At 39.8% G+C, this 20,757-nt stretch overlaps 1 protein-coding gene and 2 non-coding genes across 11 annotated transcripts in view; 1 reads left to right on the top strand and 2 right to left on the bottom strand.

Moving 5' to 3' along the window:
- Positions 1–20,757, top strand: part of LOC119918310 (ELKS/Rab6-interacting/CAST family member 1-like) — a 139,146-nt gene that overhangs the window by 101,860 nt on the left and 16,529 nt on the right. For 7 of the 9 annotated variants that reach the window (XM_038738974.1, XM_038738973.1, XM_038738970.1 and 4 more), the window contains 2 exons: positions 5,725–5,832; positions 15,876–16,061. In XM_038738974.1, the coding sequence (XP_038594902.1) occupies positions 5,725–5,832; positions 15,876–16,061 (294 nt within the window). Of the gene's footprint in view, positions 1–5,724; positions 5,833–6,173; positions 6,252–15,875; positions 16,062–20,757 lie in introns of those variants that run through there. The other 2 variants (XR_005447418.1, XR_005447417.1) reach the window with 1 other exon arrangement.
- Positions 2,949–3,021, bottom strand: trnak-cuu. The gene has a single exon. It is a non-coding gene; the product is annotated as a tRNA-Lys (tRNA).
- Positions 3,319–3,429, bottom strand: trnaf-aaa. Its single transcript has 2 exons — positions 3,392–3,429; positions 3,319–3,364 (listed from the first exon to the last, which is right to left on the bottom strand). It is a non-coding gene; the product is annotated as a tRNA-Phe (tRNA).

Here is a 20,757-nt window from a genome sequence, read left to right as displayed (position 1 = left end):
ATGTTTTATGAAATGGAACAAGAGAAAAAAGAGGGAGAAGGTGAGGAATATACCACCATCTGTCCCTGCAAAAGACATGTGGTTAACATTTACAGGCTGTGTATGTGTGACCGTGGACTTGGCCATTGTTCCGCACCTGTGTGGCTAAGACTCAGCTCTATTATGGCCATTTTTAACACTTTGGCTCTTCATATCCATGGCTTTGGATAGGTTCATCTTGGTTAGGTATTTTTTTACCTTAGCCAAAAAAGTCTTAAATGATAATACAGAAACACAAAAAAAGGGGTTTTTCTCTCTCTCTGCACTAAAACATAACCAGACTTTGTGGTGGACACAACACCTTCGGCCACTTTAAACCTCTAAAACTTTGAAGCCTGTGAACACTTGAGTTTAATTTAAAAGTAGCTGCAATTGTAAAGGAATATTTCTGGTATTCAAGGTGTAGATCTCAATCAAAGGGGTAGATTAGTCCCTTTAATTCATCAGTGAGCCTGTTAGTTACAGATTTTACTGTATGTATGTGCATGGAAGCCTATAAACTTGTAAAAAATACCACAATTATTGTAGTATTTCTATTTTTGGAGTCATGGGGATTTTCTTCATGTGTGTCTCCTCTCCTGTTACTGTCAAAAATGAAAAACGTTGGACTAATCTAATTTATTACTCCATAGAGACTTATCAGAATGAAATAATTCCCCTCAGTGCTCCATGGAGACACTATACATTGTCATTTGTAATTTTCCACTTACCAACAACTTTCTCTTCTTGACAGAGAAACGAGGAGGGGGGAAACTTAATTTTTTATCATGATGAAATAGTTCTTGTCCAATCATGACTCAGCACTTTTCATTATTGATAATTGCTCAGATATCAACAAAGGTTCTCCTTTCACCACTGGAGAGAAAGACGAAACAGTAATCTAATCTAATATTCCCGAGGGCCTTATCACAATGAAATTATTTTCTTCTAAGCATGACTCAGCAGTCCCCCCCCCCCCCCAGACTTCACTCCCTGCTCATTTGTTTCTCATTCTGTCCGTTGTCAGCGGGCTGCAGCAGAGCCCCAGGAAGGATAGATGGAGGGAAGAAGAAGAAGGGAACAATGAGGGAGGAGGAGAAGAGAAATAATGGTGCGATGATTAGATTAAGTGAGAAAGAGAGAGTTGGCACAGAAACAAGTGAGCTGAGGTCAGCATTCCTGACAATTAGAGAAGAGGGGGAGATGTAAAGAAAGGCCAGTGAGGAAAATGAGAGAGGAGGATTGGGGAGTGTTAATTTCTTCTTTTCCTTCAGTTCTCTTTGTTTTCCTCTCACTTCTTACCCTCTTTCTTTTCCCCCTCACCTTTACTCACCTTGCTCTCTCCTTTCCTCCTTGTACACCTCTTCTTCCCTCCACCTCCTCCTTTTTGTCTCCACTCTCCTTCTCTAGTTCATGGTTTTAGGGATTTGGTGTTTTGGGTTCAACAGTATTAAATATGAATAGAGAACAGACAAGAGAATAGAGAAAGACTGGGAGAGAGTGTAATCTGTGTATTTTAGTGAAATGCTCTTTTTCAAAAGCTAGGTGAACTACTGTAGCTGGAGAGCTTGGCAGCCAGGACATGCTAGTGCTTCAGTCTCAATAGCCCCCTTTCTATTTCCTCTTTACTGTGCTGTTCACTCCCTCCTGACATTTTTTTCAGAATTGTACATCATTTCATTTAAAAAAAAGTTTTATTTAGGATGGGGGAACGCTCTCAGAGCTAACAACTGGCAAAAGCTTGTTAAATGTCATTTAGTAAGCTTGTAAGCTTGTTAGCTTGGTTGCTAAAGGAACAATAAGTTCTAACAAGTTATGATAGCTTCCTCCTTCCAGCTCTATCTATGTCCCCTTACGGGTCAGCACTATTGAGATGGCTTAATATTGGTCAACGGTACAAATTTTTGAAAATGAACAACCTGAGAATAGGAGAAGAAAGTTGGAAGATACAGAAATGAGGACTTGTTGCAGAGAGGAGGGAGGAAAAGAGTGGGAGAGAGAATTAGTCGGATACAAGGGCTTGTTAAGAGCTCAAAAGTCAAAAGGGAGTAGGGGGGGGCAATACAATGCTGTTTCCACACAGGAGAGAAAAACTTAAAATCAATGTTGAAAAAAGCTGAGATCATTAAAGAAAGAGGGAGAAGGGAGCAGAGGGTTAGGTACATTTAGTTACTAAATGTTAAGAGAGACTTAATCATAAAAACTGTGTATACGAGAGAGCTGAGAGATAAAGACAGGAAGAGAAAAAGGGAGGAACTTTGGGGATTATTTGGATTGAGAAAACTCTAAGATGAGCAGAAAGAAATAAGGGGACAAAGACAGATACAGTGTGTTTGCAGAAGAATAGGGAGATTTGGACTTAGAAAAGCCATGTCAGAGAGATCAGAGATCAGGCTCCCTTTTGACACAGCTTATCTTCTTCAACATAACTCTGCCATATCACACTCGTCCTTTGTTGTTCTTTCTTTCTTGCCCCATCCAAAAGTTTGTCTTTTTCTAAATGTAGGACGAGCAGGTTAATTTTTCAATTGTTCATTCATTATTAATGTTTGCATACATGGATGGACAGACACACTTGCAAGTTGCATGCAAACAAGAATCGTAGGTTCAGCTATGTTCAGCTAAAGCTTCGTCAAACTGGTCAGCAATGGCTGTTTTGAGCAGAAGTGAACTCAAACAGTAGGGGTACGCTTTCTCTTGTTGTTTTCATGTTAAAGGCACCCAGCATTCAGTGTGCTGCTCGCACATGCGTTGCTTAGAGATTATGAGGTGACACACTCCAAAGAGCAACGTGTTGAATACCTTTTGCGTAGCATCTCTGTTCACATACTTGCGTAGACCATGTTTGTGTCACAAGTCTGTCTCTGTCCATCCATCCTGAGTCCAACACAGCCAAAGAAATGTGATATGGTGAGTAGTCCTAAAAGCCCCGCCCAACGTGGGGCTCGAACCCACGACCCTGAGATTAAGAGTCTCATGCTCTACCGACTGAGCTAGCCGGGCTTGTTTTGTTGCTAAATTTTAAAAAAGGTTTGATTTCACGGCGGCATTACTTTGCACACTGAGAAAACTCAAAAGGGTAAAAGGTATGGACTCTCATCACACCAAAATGATATAGATAAAGAAGACTATAGTAAATTATTATGTCTAACTGCTTTAACTTTAAAAGAAAAACACAAATACCTTCATATATCATAAATACCCTGGTGACAAGTAGGGAAGATATTAAGGTATGAAAGAAAATACCCCCAAGTCTAAATGTCATCAGGCTTCAGGGATGAATCTTGCAGGTAAAATCTTTGTCAGGAGTGGGATTTGAACCCAAACCTCCATTTGGAGACCAGAAGTCCCTTAACTGCAAAAGGAGGAAGTTCTTTAGTCTGGTGCCTTAGACCACTCAGCCATCCTGACAACTGAACTGCAGTGTTAATTTACTAGTTTTCTGTATTGATATACTTTTGGTGTGGGGAGAGTCAACCCAAATTCTACCCTCCACCCTTCTGAGCTTTCTCAGCAAGGGAGTTAATGCAGCCGTGAAATCAAACCCATTTTTTTCATTGTTCTCACGTACCAGGCCCCCTAGCTCAGTTGGTAGAGCATGAGACCCTTAATCTCAGGGTCTTGGGCACGAGTGCCACATTGGGCAAAACTGTTTTTGACCACTTATCATATCACTTTCCCTTGGATGAATGGACACACTTGGGGCGCAAACATGGTTGACGCAAGTACACAGATACTTTGCGCTACTCAAAAGCAATTTAACATATTGCTTTCTGATCTTAAATTATCATTCTAATCTTATATTATATTAGTATGACACCTAAAAATCTTTAAGCAACTTTGGGCGGTGGTGTTTTGTAATGTGGAGTATCCAAAGAAGGTTAAAGTCAAGGGCAACTGAACTTGTTTGAAGATACTAGAAGAGATTCGTCCCTCATCCAAAGGACTTCTTCAGTATAAGAAAATAAGTCTGTGGAGTGCTGTGGTGAAATACTTTTAACACTGGCTCACACTCTAAACCTTAACAGGATGTTAAATCACAATGCATAATTAATATTGAAGAAAGGGATCAAGGACTGTGAGCACTCTGAGAATTGTGCTGTCTGGAAGTGTATTGTTATACAAAACAAGGTAATGGGACACAACGACTTTTAACAAGACATATCAAAACACTATATTTTCTCTTTGTCTGACTGTGCAGATTTGCACTTCAAAGTCCGACAAAGGTGCAAATTTGCTGTGCTAAACATGGTGTACAACATGGTGCTCAAAGCATTGTGTGAAGGAGATTTTATTTACTCCGCTACTATCTGTGCAATGTAAGAATAGTAGGAGCACCACCTTTGTGTAGTCCGTGTTTCTGGTAGCGTTTTTCTGTTTGTGTGTGTGTGTGTGTGTGTGTGTGGGTCGGTGTGCGTGTACTTGTGTCTCTGTGTGTGTGTGCAGTGGGAAATCCATCTTCTGTACTTATGTGGTTTCAAGACAAACTGTTGACTTTCCATGTTTGTTTTAAATATCTGTGTGTTTATTTTAAAGCTGTCTTTGGAAAACGAGGAAGTAAATAATGTGTGTGTGCGCACCGGAGGAGGCTCTCTTCAACTTGACTTATGTACAGAAACATACGTGTGTGCACGCACACACACACACACAAACACACACGCACGCTTATATGGTCCCACATACACACCTAGTAAAAACACTTTTTTTAGCGCCACTATCTCTTAAAAATGCAGTCTTTCATTTAGCTTTCATACAAACACATGAAAGTTGGCATTCACATTTTTCTTTCAGTTTCTGTCAAACACACACACACAAAACCTCGGTCGTGCCTGTTTAAGCCTCTGTTCCTTGCTGGGCTCAGTGAGAGGCTAAGGGGATTTCGATTGTACAAGACTGACAGATTTAGACTGACTCCCTCCTTGCTTACTCTCTCTCACTTCTTCTCTCTTTCCAGGCCTACTCTAAAGCTTGAAGTGTAACTATAACATGTGAAACAGATGGAGCAGCCAGAGACGAACACAGAGGAGCGGAAAGGAGGAGAGGATAAAGGACAGTAGGGAGAGGAGCAAATAGCTGATTAGCAAGATGAAAATGAGGAAAGCAAGGGAGATGAAATGGAATAGCCAAAATGACTGTCTATGTATGCTGATGTGTGTGTATGTGTGCTTTGTGTATACAGTCTAATATTTGTCTAGGCTCCTTAAGTGGCATGTTAGCTGCCCTGTTATTTTTCCCCACCAGTTAACAAGCTACACAACAGGTGGTATGTCAGTGGGTGTGTGTTTGCGGGTAATATGTGTGCAGTTCAAAATGCGTAATATCTTTATTGCTCTCTTTAATATAAGCAGAACCAACCTGACAAACACACATGGACAGTTGGGAATCTTTCTCTCGCTCTTTTTTTACTGTCCATTCTTGACTCTCTCTGTCTCTGTGTCTTTCTCTCATCTTTCTCTATGTCTCTTGCACACACACACACACTTATGTTAGCCAAGGCGAAGCTCATGGAAGTCATCCAACGCTCTCCTCTCTTCTTCCTCTCTGCAAATTAACTCCTGGAGGAATTTACGGCTAAGAGTTTTCCTCTTATCACACACACACATGCTGCTGAATGTGATTTGCTGTTGCCGAATTGCCTCCTTTTTCACTGCCTTTGGTGTGAGATATCAAAGAGATCTTATTGTGTGCGACTCTCTTCCTCTGTAGACTCAAAACCGGATGAAGCTGATGGCAGACAACTATGAGGACGACCACCTTAAAGTCTCCTCTCCAAACTCAGAGCAGCCCAACAATCACAAGCCCTCCCCGGACCAGGTAAGATCTCTGCCCAGGACAGTCAGCCCTCATCTGGGGAAAATCTCCAAATATCGTCCCAAACCCCACACATCACTTAAAACTAATATCATTACTCTTATGTGGATGAAAGCATGCTCTGAAACAAGATTTCTAAATATTCCTACTATTTTCATTAACAAGTCATCTTATAATATGTATTAAAATTATTCACCTATTACTAGCTAATATTTTTGTCAAAAACGCTAAAATCTTCAAACATTTCTGCTACATGTTTGTCTACAAAAAAAATTCCTGCTTCGACAAACTAACTTCCTGCTTTCTCCAAACTCACGCTGCGGTTGGACTGAACTAACCAATAGGACGATGAGGAGGGCATTTGGGCCTAGCAAATCACACGCCGTCTTTCTCTCTCTCGGTTTGCCATTTTGTACAGAAGGGTGAGCGTCTTCTTTATCTGGATCCAATCATGTTTGGATGTGCTCGTCAATCATCTTCCATCCTTCTTACGTTTGTGTCGTCCGTGAGTTTGTGATCTGGTTCTGGTGTTGTGATTCTGTCATTTCACTCCACGTTTGTTGTTTCATATCGTTTTTGTCTTGATCAGTTCTTCCATTCTTTGATTGACATTCACTCTTGATACTCTACTTTTCCACAAGACTCTCTTAGTAATTTCGGTTAGGGTTAGTCATTTCAGATTCTCTGGTGTGATCACAAGTGAATTATGTAATTGAATACTTTCAGAGTATCTTTTGCATTATGTGCTTCATCTGTTCACTATCTCATCTCATCCTTTGATTTCAATTCATTTTTTTCTTCTGATGATCAATTCTTCCCAGTCTTAAACTAAATTTATTTCATTTCATTTTCACAACATTTTAATTATCTCTTCATGTACATCTTTGTCACTGATCCTCCTGTTGATCAGTGCATCACTTCTTTTTCTTTTTCTTTTCTCATGTGTCAGTCTTTATGCTTTATGGTCTTTCAGGACATGATAATCTCTCATCTGAACCTACCCTGTGTGTGGGATGTAGTTGAGGATTTAAGGTAGCTGCTGCTTTGCAGTACAGTACAGTAAAAAGTTTAGCTTTTTAGGAATGATAGAAATAAAAAGTTTCACTTGATTCCATCCCTGTACAGTTTTTTTATTTACAGAATGGAGGGTTTCCAGTATTTTTAGGACGCAAAGGTGATTAATCACACTACAACCTTCAAGTCCAGAAAGAACAAAAAATAGCATTGCTACAAATAAATCTTAACACATCTAATGTAGAATAGTCTTTCTTAAAACTTTTTGCTTTTCTGATTCAAATCTAAATGTTTCATAAATTTTCTTGAATTATACAACATGTATTAAGGTGTACTCACACTAGGCCCGGTAGCCTTGTTCCGTGCCCGAGCACGATTGTCCCCACTCCCCCGCTCACGTTTACGTCATCACTGGGTCAGTGTTTCCCATTTTTGCAGTGGCCCGCCACAGTATCAACGGCGACCGGCACATATTGATATGTGATTTTTTTTTTTTACTAGGCCCATTTAAAATCATAGTTGATTGCCGAGTAATGCGCATATATTCGCACAGCACCTTGTCTCCGTCTCTCTCTCCACCTCTCTCTCATGAACACCACTGCAAAAATCTGTCCAACACAACTGTCACTGTTGGAGACTCAGAAAAATTATTAGCAAGCATGTAAGGAGCCTGGCTAATAAGGAGAGCTATGTTAACATTTGATCATAGCTGGGTTGTCTAGATAAGCACGCTGTACATAGCTGAAGGTCAATATTGAATGTCATTCTATGAAGAAAAAGCGTTCTCTCTCTCACACGGCACAGTGGAGTTTGTGTCGGGGTTCCGTGCTCGGGCACGGTTAGCAATCACGCTACATGCGCACCGTGCCGGAGTCCAGTTTAACCATGCTCAGGCCCATCTCCTCAAGTGGGCCTGGGCATGGCATGGATACTACATACTGTGAGTGCGCCCTTACATAGGGCTGGACCTGAATATTCGATCGTTGGGTACACATTCGATTTTTAATTTTGAGATTCGAATGTTGAGGGGGGGTTTTGCACGCCTGACCTCCACTCACAGCGGTGAACGTAAGTTTATGTAAAGGGAAAGCAAAATGAAGCCCTTAGGTGTGTGAGAGCACTTTAAACTGAATGATGACAACGGCAGTGTGGCAGTTATGGGTTTAATTATTTTACAATTGCTTAATTTCATTACAGATCAACAAAAAGTAAAACAGCCTACCTTTTAATATTAATCAGTAGCCTAAACTGTAGGCTACAACAAACTAACAACAACATAATAAACACAATATCATTATATTAGGCCAGTTGAATAAGAACATGTAGTAGGCTATAATAAAAGTTAAAAGTGATAACGCATAATAACGTGTTATTTTAGACCCGCTACCGGAAATAGCGATCATGCTGTCTGCTGTCTAACTCCTCATTCTCTCCCTGCACTAGTGTCTACTAGCCTAGACATAACACAGTTAAAAACAAAGTGTTGGTAATGAGTACCTGCTGTTTTACGCTATGAGAATTTTCTTTTTCTCTCTCTCTCTAAAGTGCTGTTTATACTTATGCCGTCAAATTGACGGCATAGCCTCTGCGTAGCCCCCTACCCTACGCTGTCACCTACGGTGTAGCCTGACTTGCACCTCCTCAAAAATGTAACTACACGTCGACTACAGATTCTCCCTCACTCATGTCATTGCCAGAAGGCATTTATCCTTCTATTGCTTTTCGGCGGCGAAGCTTCAAATAATAGCTGTTAATTACTATCGAAACTCAAAAAAAGGACATTCGGGCCAGCCCTAGTATTGTAAGGATCGGATTATCTGGCAAAGTCACTTGGTGACAGTTCTGTGCGATATGACAAAAAAAATCATATCCCGATATAGGTCATTTCATATCCCAATAACGATACATATCCCAATATAGAACATTTCTAGCAACTTCAATGAAATACGGCATTTCCATCTGTAACTCGGGATATTTCTCTGCATCAAAAAGGTGGGGTAAGCTATTCTTGAGAAATCCAACACCAGTACAAAAACCATAATATAGAGTGAACAATGACACAGCAAGTAATATAACTAAAATCAGCTAGGTTGTGGGTTAGCAAACTGTCGCTAGCAGCAGAGCAGCTCCAGAAAGTGATACTCACAGCTCTCCTGCTACAACAGCTAGTATCACAACAACAGCATGTCTTAGTGAACCACAAAGTAAGCTGTATGTCCGTGGGTAAGTCATTAAACCTTGGATAGGGATGTGTCCATTATTTTTAATGCCAATATCTTCCCGGCAATATCAGCACGTGTGGACAAATGGACCGCGGTTAAGTTAGAAGTTGGACCATCTATCGAATGTCCAAAGTAAAACTAATATCCAAATATCCAAAGTTACTTTCAAGTTGGATATTAGTTTTATGTTGGATATTTGATAGATGAAGTCCAAATTCAAACTAACATCACCGCAGTCCAAAGCGCCGTTCCCCCACCAAAATATTACAGTAAAGTGTGGAATTTGCGACACAACGATATAAACGATACAGCATAATTTTAAACGATTGACGTTTTTTCCTGTAAAACGTTTTAAACTAGAGAATTGGAAATTCATAGACGCGGCTATAAATTTTGAAACGATGTAATGCTGAATTTTAATCACGTTATTCAAAGAGTCGTATTGGTTTAATCTGCTGACAGGACAGTGGAGTTCCACATATGAGTTGCATATGCTGCTTTTAGCGCACAGTTCCTCCGGTGGGATTTTCCATTGGGATGCAAAAAGCCCAGAGGTTCACTAACGGATCTAAGTTTGACCCTGGTTATTAATTAGCGGTAGCACCTCCCTGCTGAGAGAAGGAGGGCAGCCAGCACGCACACAGCTGACACTCTTTTTCTTTCCATCTTCATGAGTAGTTGCACTCACGTGTACTGTATAGACACACTTCTCCTTGGTGTAAGGCTGGTAATTCGCCATAGCGCATTACATCAGGACAGTGAGTGATTGTGTCTCTTCCATCAAGGGAATTTTGGACTACAGTTGGAGTGTGAAATGCTTCAGAAACAACTGTAGCAGAGGAGGACACAGAACTCAGGAGAGCACTCTTGACACACACCAAGCATTGTTGAGGAAATCTTTATGGGATTTTGCATTTTTAATGGTCTTCAGTGGTATTAGATGCTTCACTGAAAAAAGACAGCTAAGACGAGTAAATGATTTTTTATAAAGGAGCTCAGTGTTTTGGTTTGTAAGGTTTTTCAATATTTTTAAATGCCTTCATGAATGAAGTCACAAAGCTCTCACCTGTTATATCAAAGTGAAACCACAGCTCAAAAAGTCCACTCATGATAGAATCAGAGTCAGAATCAGAAAGAGCTTCATTGCCAAGTAGTATTTTACATGTACAAGGAATTTGCTTTGGTGATAAGGTGCTACACGTAGACAAACATACAGTTTGTCAAATTACAAATTGTCCTTAGGTGTAGATGTGAGTGGCTGTTGTCTACGGCCCCATCCACACTACTGTGTTTTCCAATTAAAACGGAGACCTTTTGCTACGTTTTCACCTCCCGTCCAGACTACAATGGCGAAAACGAAGACCTAAAACGGAGAAGTTTAGAAACACTGCCGACCCCATTTTGCGTTTCAAAACTCCGGAGGGCGTTTTAGTGAAGACGGGCCAAAACGGAGGACTTTAGAAACGATGACGCAGAAGTCATGCAAAGCAGAAACACGATGCTACTGACCGGGTTTTTGACATGGTATTTTTATTAAAATATTATGTACTGTGCAAATAACGCTTATCTGCCTACACTTGTACTGTGCATGTCGCTGTATTTACTTTGCAACAACTCCCAGTCTATTTTCCGCCGCCACACTCCTGTGTTACATTCAATAACAGTTCCAGCTCCTTATTGGTGCATGCAAAAAAAAAAAAATCTTCGTCTGTATTTATTTTGTCTTTCGCCAAATCATCTGTAACCTGGAAGAGACATCTGCTTCATGTTTACACCGGCACGCGCATGCCCAGTGTACCTGAACGGCCAATAGATGTGCGTTTTCAGTTGTTTTAATGTAGACGGAGATCAACTCCAAAACCGTATTCGTTTTAATTCTGCGTTTGTAAACTAAAACGGAGTAGTGTGGATGGGGCCTAAGTGTGGCCCTGCGATGGACTGGCGACCTGTCCAGGGTACCCTATATTCAGGTTAAGCGGCTGACGATGGATGGATGGATGGATGGATATATAAGAATAATAAAAGAATAGAGAAAAAAAAATACAATACAACTATGTGCAGAAGCTACACAAAAGATAACAAAAGTATCTAATGATGTCATTACTGCTGATGTTAGATAAGTTATTGATTTCTTTTAGTGAGATTAACTTACTTGACAGAATACAATTAGGAGACTGAAATAACATTCTCTCTTGTGTGATAAACTAACTGTGTATTCACATGCTCCCCAGATTTTTCCATTTCCCGAGTCGTGAAGTTGTTCTTCCGACTTCTGTGTGTTCATGTGCTTTTAAGTTGGAATGTGGAGACAACATGAACGCTACTTCATAGATGTGTTGGATTAGCATTATCAGAGGGTATAACCAATATGTAGACACCTAGGTCACTCTCCACAGACAGCAAACTAACCATATTACAAATGACACGTTAGTAAATAAATCTGCCCTATTAATCAAAAGTTTCTAACCATCAACCATATTGTCTGCCATCTTTCTATGTGTATGACGTCAACAACTCGGCAAGTCATGTACCAAAATTTAGTTTTTATTTGAATTCTTACTTTGACTTAATCTTGGTGGTTTAGAACAAGAACAACTAATGATTATATTTACTATCAGTTAATCTGTTGATTGTTTTCTTTAATTAATGATTTTACCCATAAACACTACATTAATTATAAAAGAAATAAAACAGAAAAGCAGCAAATACTCACGTTAAGAAGCTTGACCTATCAAATGTTTGTTCCTCTGCAGTGGGAATGAAGCTTTGTTTTATATTAAAGAGGTTTTATTTGCGATTATCCTCTTTTAAAGTGTAAAGCGTCAGCAGCAGCCATGATTCCTGCTTGCATTGAAGTCTTACCTCCTCTATAGATGCTCCTCGTGGTCAAATAAATCTGTTTGTGCTTGTGTGCTTGTGTGTATGTTTGTGTGTCTCTGTGGGATCTGTGGAGAAAGAAAAATCCTCATTTCATCATTTTATATGGCCGTAGAAGGTTTTTTAAAAATGCGACCAGTGAGTGAGGCTAGCTGAATGTCTCTCTTTAGAGTAGTTCCCTATTGCAGTAGGAGTCTGGTAGGCAGACATGGGAGGCTAAGAAAGAGTCAAAAAACACACACACTCTGACACACACAGTGCCGTATAAAATTATGTCTCCTCTGGGATTGTTTCATACATTGGAAAACACTGTGGACTCATTAAACACACACACTGCATACATTAACTTGTTCAGGTCGTGTAATATAATAAAAACATACAGGCAATCATATGTACTGTATACCTTTATAAAATCAGTAAATTTAAAACTTTAGGTGCTGCAAAGACTTTCAGAGGTTAGGGTTGTGTTAAATGTTTTCATTATTATTACAGGCATATTTTAGATATTTGTTTTTGGTAGTCATTAACTGTTTCTCAAAAAGGAAAAGAGTGCATCGGTGTTGTTATTTCTCACTAAATGTTTTCCTTATATCACCATCATTCTTTCCATTCTTTCTGTCTGTTTCTCATTTGTCTTGCGTTTGATCCACACAGCTCGACTGCAGATCTGGAAAGTGTGGACAGTCATTTTTTTAAGCTTTCTGACAGAATAGTCTGGTTTAGAAAGTATAAGAGAACAGCTGTTGCACATATGTTGAGTATGTTTTTAAAGCAGTGAAGCCAGATCTTAAGAGATGTGTTCACATATTGTCATATAACACAACACTCTTTGAGCAATAACATCATTGTTGCGTTGCCATTGTCGGCACACATACAACATACAGCAACAGAGATTTTGAAATGCAGAATGCGTAAGATCCCTGCAGCCTTTAACTCCATCATTTTCTCTGTGCCTCTCTTTTTTTTCTCCCTCTCTCCTACGGAGGGAAATGTTCAGTAATGTATTTCGTAATGGACTGTAACCTACTGGCAGGTCCTCACTGGAAAATACTGTAACTAGCGCTATTTACAACTTCGATAACGACCCTGTATGAGTGTATGTGTGTTTTTCTGTGTCACAATGTGTTTGTGTCTCTGCATGTACTGTATATACAAGTATGTGGACTCACACATAATGTGTATAACACTGTGTGTGTGTGTGTGTGTGTGTGTGTGTGTGTGTGTGTGTGTGTGTGTGCGTGTGTGCGTGTGTGCGTGTGTGTGCGTGTGAGAAAAACTAGCAGTTGTGAACCAAGAAGGTTTAGCTATCTTGAATACACCAATGGAGATGGTCTGGAACAACACAAAGCATTGTGTGTGTGTGTGTGTGGGGTGGGGGGGTCTAAATAAGGTAAGGAATCAGAATCAGAAGTGACAGTTACTTTGATTTACTGTCAGCTCTCATTGTTGTGGCGATGCTGCTGGAGAAGAGCTAGCAATAACATTTTTTTCCCAACAAAAAACACCCACATCTAGTTCTTTCAGGATTCTCAGACACATGCAGTTATTGAATAATGGATGTTGGATACACACATAGAGTTTTATATGTTATGTTTTATTCAGACATTATCAATGTCCTATCAACTGCCTATCTGCTTTTTGTTCTTTCACTGTTTTGACAGCTAAGACTGGCTTTCAGATTCATAAAATATGTTAAAGCCATGTGTCTGGGATCACATCAGTCATTTTCAACATGCAAGCAGTGAGACAGCATCAATCACTTCATTTTGCACAGTAAATACAGCACTTGAGCAAAAATGTATGACAAGATGTCCCTGAGATGGAAGTGAAGAGCTCCACAATGTTGAGTCCATTAGATTATATATTTCTGTATTTCTTACAGTGTTATATTTTATTATTTCACCTGTACTAAATGGCCTCCAAAGTGAAAAGGGAGAAGCTGTCTTTAAAATCTGTTTGTCGTCAGTTTAACTCATGCTTGGTTAGTTTAACCAGTCAGCTGACATGACATGGCTCATTTGGAGCAGTGTTTGACCAAAACTATCCTTGAGGTTTCCTGAAATGCAGTTTTAACAAACAGCAATAGAAATAGGTATTTTATATAAAATTTACATAATTCATACTGATTGGAAACCTCCAAACTTCACAGAGAATTCTTCTATCTAAACTGTAAAGAGAGATTCGGGTTCAGGAGCTGAGATCAAGTACAGATAGAGAGAAAAGTGATTTTACTGCGCTGCGTGAATGGATCCTGCCGTTGTGTGTGAGTGATGATGGAGCTGAGGGTGTGGACAGACACCAGTGGGATTGAATGTACTTATCAACACACACACACACACACTCTAACAGCCCTCTTAACATGCTTCCTCTGCACTTAAATCCTTCTATTCCCAGAGGAGAATAATGTGTGTGTCTGTATGTCTTATCTGTGTGTGTGTGTGTGTGTGTGTGTGTGTGTGTGTGTGTGTGTGTGTGTGTGTGTGGTTTGTGTGTGTCTCTTTGGGGGGTCTCGTCTTGTACCCCCAAAATGTGTTTAGTTCCTCATTCCCACACTCTCACACAGGCCAAAGTGAAACAAATGTTGCTGTTAAACAAGGGAATGAGATTTATACCTCTCTCAGTTTTATCAAAGCTGTTACTGTTGCGGTCTGGATCAATTTTCCATAAACAAACTAGAGAAATTCATTTGTGTGATGTATTGCAGTTAGACACCTTCAGCTATGATCAGTGCTGAAAATAAGATGATTCCAAAGGAATTTAGCAGTTTTTGGTCTTTGCCTCTGTTGTATAAAAGGCTAAATTCAGAAAGAAATGTATGTATGTCATGAGATGGGTTTGGTGTAGGACACCACCACACACAGACATGCACAAAGTAACATATTTCATAGCACATACAGTGTTTTTAAATTTTGGCTTTTTCTAGACTGATTAATGTCTCTCGCGTTCATTGTTTTATTAAATTATATTAAAATCAGACACAAGACACTGCAGGGATGCCCTGGTCGCCCACCTGGTTAACTTTGCCCTTTGCTGCATGTTATTATCTCATTCCTGCATTTCCGTGGTCTCAAAAAATAATTTAAAAAAAAACAGTTACTGCATTTACTAAGAAAAACTGATTATACTTAACATAATCATTTAAACCAAATAACTTTTTTTTTTTTTTTTTTAGAAACTTAGTTAACACAACCAAATATACAATTAACTGGGCCTTCAAAGTTTATTTTAAAATGTATTTTAAAGCAGCAGCTTTCACATCAGTCAATAGGTTCCCCAAATAAAACAGAAGACATATGCTAGTGGTGATATCTGTTTTTGGTGTGCATGTAAATGTACCAACCTTGTGACTTATTTTACATCGCAACCTGTCTGTTTTCATCTCGCCCTACATGTTTGAATCAGCCATGCTCTCATTTTAATTTTCCATTAACTTGTTTGGTGTTGCATGCAGTTCATACAATGTGCTTAACTGTGCACTGCAGACCTGGCTAAGAGACTTGAAAAGACTCCAGTGTTTAAAATAATTGCTTATTACCTACATAGTGCACTACTGTATCCAAATTCATGTTTTAAAGTCATTGAATTAAAAAATGTAGTGTCTGTGGCATGTGCACTAATTTCTGTAAACAAGCCCACAATGCAATGTGCCAGTGATGATGCTAAATGATGATTCGTAAGTGTCCCAATATCTCAACTTACCACTCACTAAAGAGTAAACTACTGAGTTACTGATCAACAGGGAGCAGTGAACAGCATTCACTGCTGTCAGACCACCTTGTTCCCTCTCTGTCTCTCTCTGTTAAGACTTATGTTTCTATTCTGGTAAAATTGTTTAAACTGCTATCATGGACAGCGTTTTTTGTTGTTAGATTTTGTGAGCTATAAAATGAATCCCTCTCATTTTTGTCCCCTATCACTCCCTTCCTGCTGCAGATTCTCTCTCCTCTCCTGGATCTCAACCAGAATCGCAGCAAACTGAAGCTGTACATCAGTCACCTGACCTCGCTGTGTCAGGAGCGAGACCCAATCATATTGCAGGACTTCGCCCCGCCCCCCGCCTATCACCGCTCTGACTCCGCCTCCTGGCATACGCAGCTGCACAGCATGACGCAGGAACAGGTGAGACAGTTTGTGCACATTTGTGTGTGTGAAAGATGAGGGGAGAAAATCATGCAAAGTGAAGACATTAGTCTGTGTGTGTGTGTGAGAGAGAGAGAGAGAGAGAGAGAGAGAGAGAGAGAGAGAGAGAGACAGTGCATGTGCTCTATTTTTTTAAAACATGGAAGTGAGGAAAACTGAGGACATTTTGTCACTCCCAATTTATCAGTTCCTAAAATCAGTTACTGAGTGTGTGTGTGTGTGTGTGTGTTTCTGTATGTTTGCTTGTACATATGTGATGACATCTGTGAGTTTGTGTGATGGCTGTGTGTGTGTGTGTGTGTGTGTGTCTGTAACTGTGTGGATGTGTGTAGGAGTTGGGCACACACTGGTCGGCCTGGCAGGTTTTTGGCACTGTCTTTGACATTATTGAAAAGATTTACTCCAGCGGATCACCTGACGACAAGCTCCTGGCTGTGGAACAAATACTGTTTCAGACGTTTTATTTTACAGGGAGTAAACTCGGCTTTGAGCTTTTGGCAGCAGAAGGAGGGTTGGTTCATATATGGAGCAAAGAGAGGAGAGAAGAGTATATTTGTTTAACTGTCAAAAGAGTTGTCATCTGAGAGTGGGAGGAGAGCAAAGAAAAGGGAAATGAGGATAAAGAAAGAAAAGGTGAGGCATAGGGAAAGTTGAAGAAACGTTGGCTAACCTGCTTGCGTTGATGTTGCTCCTTCGTCATGGTAACCACTTGTGTTTTCAGATATTGAATATAAACAGTACATTATTAAATTTTAAAATTTTGTGGCTGTCTATGGCTTCCCCTGTCTCACTCTCTCTCTCTCTGTCTTTTTCTCCATATTGAAAACGTATTATACAATACATGGTCACTACATGTGGTATACATTGAAAAATGGTAACTCTAGATACACACACACACACATTCACAGAGCAATGTGACAGAGTGTGTGGTTAGGGTACAGCAGGACTAGTTTCCTACAGTCCTCATGAAAGCCCTATTGTATGTCTTAATTCTGGGAAATGTCTCTGTTTAGCATGAGTGCTTCAGATATGGCACAGCAGGGTTTGGTGTCACTTTAAATAAACTTTGAATATACAGAATTAACTTGTCATTTAATCACAGTGTACATTAAAGGCACTGAGAAATGGTCTGGGTTACTTTCATGGACAGACAGTTACTATGCGTATTTTTCATCATCAGCCTGTTTTCACACAGAAAAAGGCAGCCAGTAATCTGTGGTCCAGCGGCCAGGATCCACATTTAAAAAAAGTACTCTGAATAAAAACTGATTATGTGGGCTGCTGTGAAAGCTTATCTAACAAAACTGAATGCTTTTAGACAACCAACTAACTTCCACGCAGTATTGTATTCCCACCTTATATTTCTAAAAATATATAAAAATACTGAAATCATTTAAATCAAACTGCGCACATGGCCACATCCAAGATAAATTTACAACTGTGGGATAAAAAGATCTTAAAAGACCGTTTAGACCAATTTACCACAAATCACTTATACTTTACATTACTGCTAAACATGTTCAAGACATGATACATTGTTTGGAAGTGATGAATCGGATTGTGGCTCTAAATTAGTCCATCCCAGAAAAGTATCAGCCTGTTTGGAAGTTAAGTTAGCATTGCATAGTATAATGCAGTTGCACTATACCTGCCGAAAGGACAACATAGGTCATTTGATGGTGTCTTCCAAAATAACTGTACGTATGCTGGTTAAGTTTAGCCCTTTAAGGTTTGGGAATTATTGTGGTCACATTTTTTGTTGTTTTTGAACCCTGTCCTGCCCAGTAACCTGGTATGCAGTATGAGGAGCTGCATATCATGTTGTGCCAGACAGATTTTGTTTTGACAAAGGAGTTTTAATTTAGTCCTTTGTCGTCTTTATTATTTATTTAATTATGTCTGTGTATATATTTGTCACCAGGCCGGACACAGCGGCGGAAATGGGGGTGGGGGGCACAAACGTCACACAGACAGACACCACACAGAAAGGACAGCACCTATAAGAGAACAGGGTTGGGGGGGTGACAACAGGACAAGAATATACACTAATTGCCGAAAACACAGATACCTGCAGGAAAACAGGGAGGGGGCGTATGGAGGAGAAAAAAAGACAAGAGACAACTATTGTGGTCATGGTTAAAAGAAACCAATGTTGACTTTTGTGATGACACAGGGACGTGACATGTGCTCTCCCATGTCAAAGTCACATGATCGCAAGAGCATAAAGTAACAAAAGCATAAAAAATTTGATTCAACTGTTTCTACTGTAGTTGTTACTGCAAATTCATTTTGAAAAGCCTGCACTGCGTTACCATGCAGCGTAATGCAGCATAACTAGCATAGTGTTGTGTACATAGCATAGCATAACATAAAAACATGTTAGCTGTGATCAATCCTGTCAAGTATGTTTTCAGTCTGTGGACCTTGATTTTGTGACTGGATGGAGGTGAATGAAACCAGTGGAAGGTGGGGAAATGTGTTAAACAATTTAAAACACCATTGTATGATTTGGAAATTGCAAACAGTAACAAAAATGATTGCTAGTAAATGAATTAAGACACCCAAAAACACTGGATGCTCTTTCAATGCAAAGTCTTTCATTGTCAGTCATTGGCTGAAGAATGGCAAAAATACTTCTTTTTTTTAGCATGTGTAAGATTATCCTAAAATACAAAATTAGAGATGAAACTGAAAAAGAGTTATTTTAGAGAATGCTCATTGAAATGTTTGGTCAAAGTTGGGTGGAAAAAAAGCAGTTAATTACAATACTTGCAGAGCAACGAGGACACATCTTCTATTCTGAGGTTTTGGTTTTTGTGTGAAAACCCACATTTTTTTTTCGTTGCATTCTTATATCCTCTTCATTCTCTTACATTTCTGCCATCACTTTCTCAGCTTCCTTCTTTCTTCAGGATTTTGTGTTTTCTTTCCATTTTTTCCCCTCAAAGTGCTTCCATCACCATTGCCTTGTACTCTCACCTGCTCCATGTCAGTGTAGTTGTGAGTTTTTAAAAATGCAAGTGGTTGTTTTGTTTTTTGTTTTCTTTCTGTTTTTGGTGACATGTTTCCCTTAACAACATCACAGTTTGAATATTTTTGCCTCTCCTTCCCTTTCTGTCCCACCCATACTCAGGCAGTGCCACTCGGCGCCATGCGTCTGCTTTAGACCCCGACCCTGCCTACACAATATCGCAGACACACACTGCCTGTCTTTCATTCTGGCCCGTGTTTCTTGTTTTCCTTCATCATGTGTCAGCATCACCCTGGCTGACCCTCTTAATCCACACGCACGCTCACACACTCTCACACACAGACTCCCACCAGACTGCCATGTTACAGTGTGCCAGCCTCTCTTCTCTGTCTTGTGGTGTGTGTGTGTGTGTGTGTGTGTGTGTGTTTTACAAGCCTCTCCCTGGCTCTGTTAAAATGCCTGGCACTCTGTAAAGCCATTAGGATCATACTAAAATAGCATGTAAAACACACATGGTCAGACACACAAACACACACACGGAAAACTACGTATCCCGCTCCCACACATGGATTAACATGGAGGCACAACAATCATGAATGACCACTGGAGGCTCGTGTACCTGACTGTTTACTAACACGGTGTCTGGTGTAACTCTCCTCTGTTCTGTTAAACTGGAGTGAGAGCCGACAAAGAAGCCTAGATTGCTTGTAACAGGAAAGGGTGGTGGGTGAGAGCAAGTCAGTCTTTAGGGTTTATCAACTGGGCAACTCCCAGGACAGATAACTGGTTGCATTAAGAGCCAGAAACCCTCAAGGAGCCTCACCAGTAAATTCAGGCCTTACAGAGCAAAATCCATGCTTTCTATACTAAATACTAGATAGCTAAACCGAAATACTACTGGAGAAGTGTTTGAAAAACAAAGTTTTCATTTAAAAGATAAGCCAAAATGTATACAAAGTTATAATGCATTGTAAGCAAAGGTATCAACTGTCACTACACTTTCAACGAGCCAATGTACAGAGTGCCTCAGAGTGCTTTTATTATAAAAGTTTCATTTCTGAGATTTCAAAACGCGAGTTTGGAGGGGTTTTTTTTCAACATGTTTTGGTTTGTTTCTCAACAGCAGATGTAACTATACAAAATATTGGCTTCACAATACCAATAATAATACCCAGTCGTTGTGCACCGGTCAGCAGATTGTGAACAAAGAGCATGTTGAATTGTTTTAATCCATCATGCAAACTGAATCAGGATCCTTTTATTGAACAATACAACAATGTGTTAAAGCACTCCTTAATTTATGATGTTTGCCTGATTTAAATGTGATGATCATGTTCCAGTTTAGTCATTTTAAGCCCTCTTTTTCAATCCCCACTGAAACATTTATGTTTCTGCAGCTAAAGAATCCTGAAGAGGAAAAAAGAGACTTGTAGTAAAGCAATGGCTACAATAGCAAAGCTTTACTTGGAGCACTGTGGCTCTAGGAATGGCAATGTTGGTCAGTCCAATACTTGGGCCCAAACTGAAATATCTCAACATCTTTAGATGGACTGCTATGATTTAGATACATTAGATATATTTGATTTTGGCATCTGGTCCTCAGAGCTTGAATCCTAATACTTTGGTGACGCCCTGCCTTTTTCCCTCTAGTGTTACCATGAGGTTGACAATGATTTTCAGTGAAATGCCTCAACTATGCTAACA

Source organism: Micropterus salmoides, unplaced genomic scaffold (genome assembly GCF_014851395.1).
Source record: "Micropterus salmoides isolate LMB-PRFRI ecotype aquatic unplaced genomic scaffold, ASM1485139v1 Ms_hic_scaffold_23, whole genome shotgun sequence".
NCBI lineage: Eukaryota > Metazoa > Chordata > Actinopteri > Centrarchiformes > Centrarchidae > Micropterus > Micropterus salmoides.
This window is presented reverse-complemented; position numbering and strand designations above follow the sequence as displayed.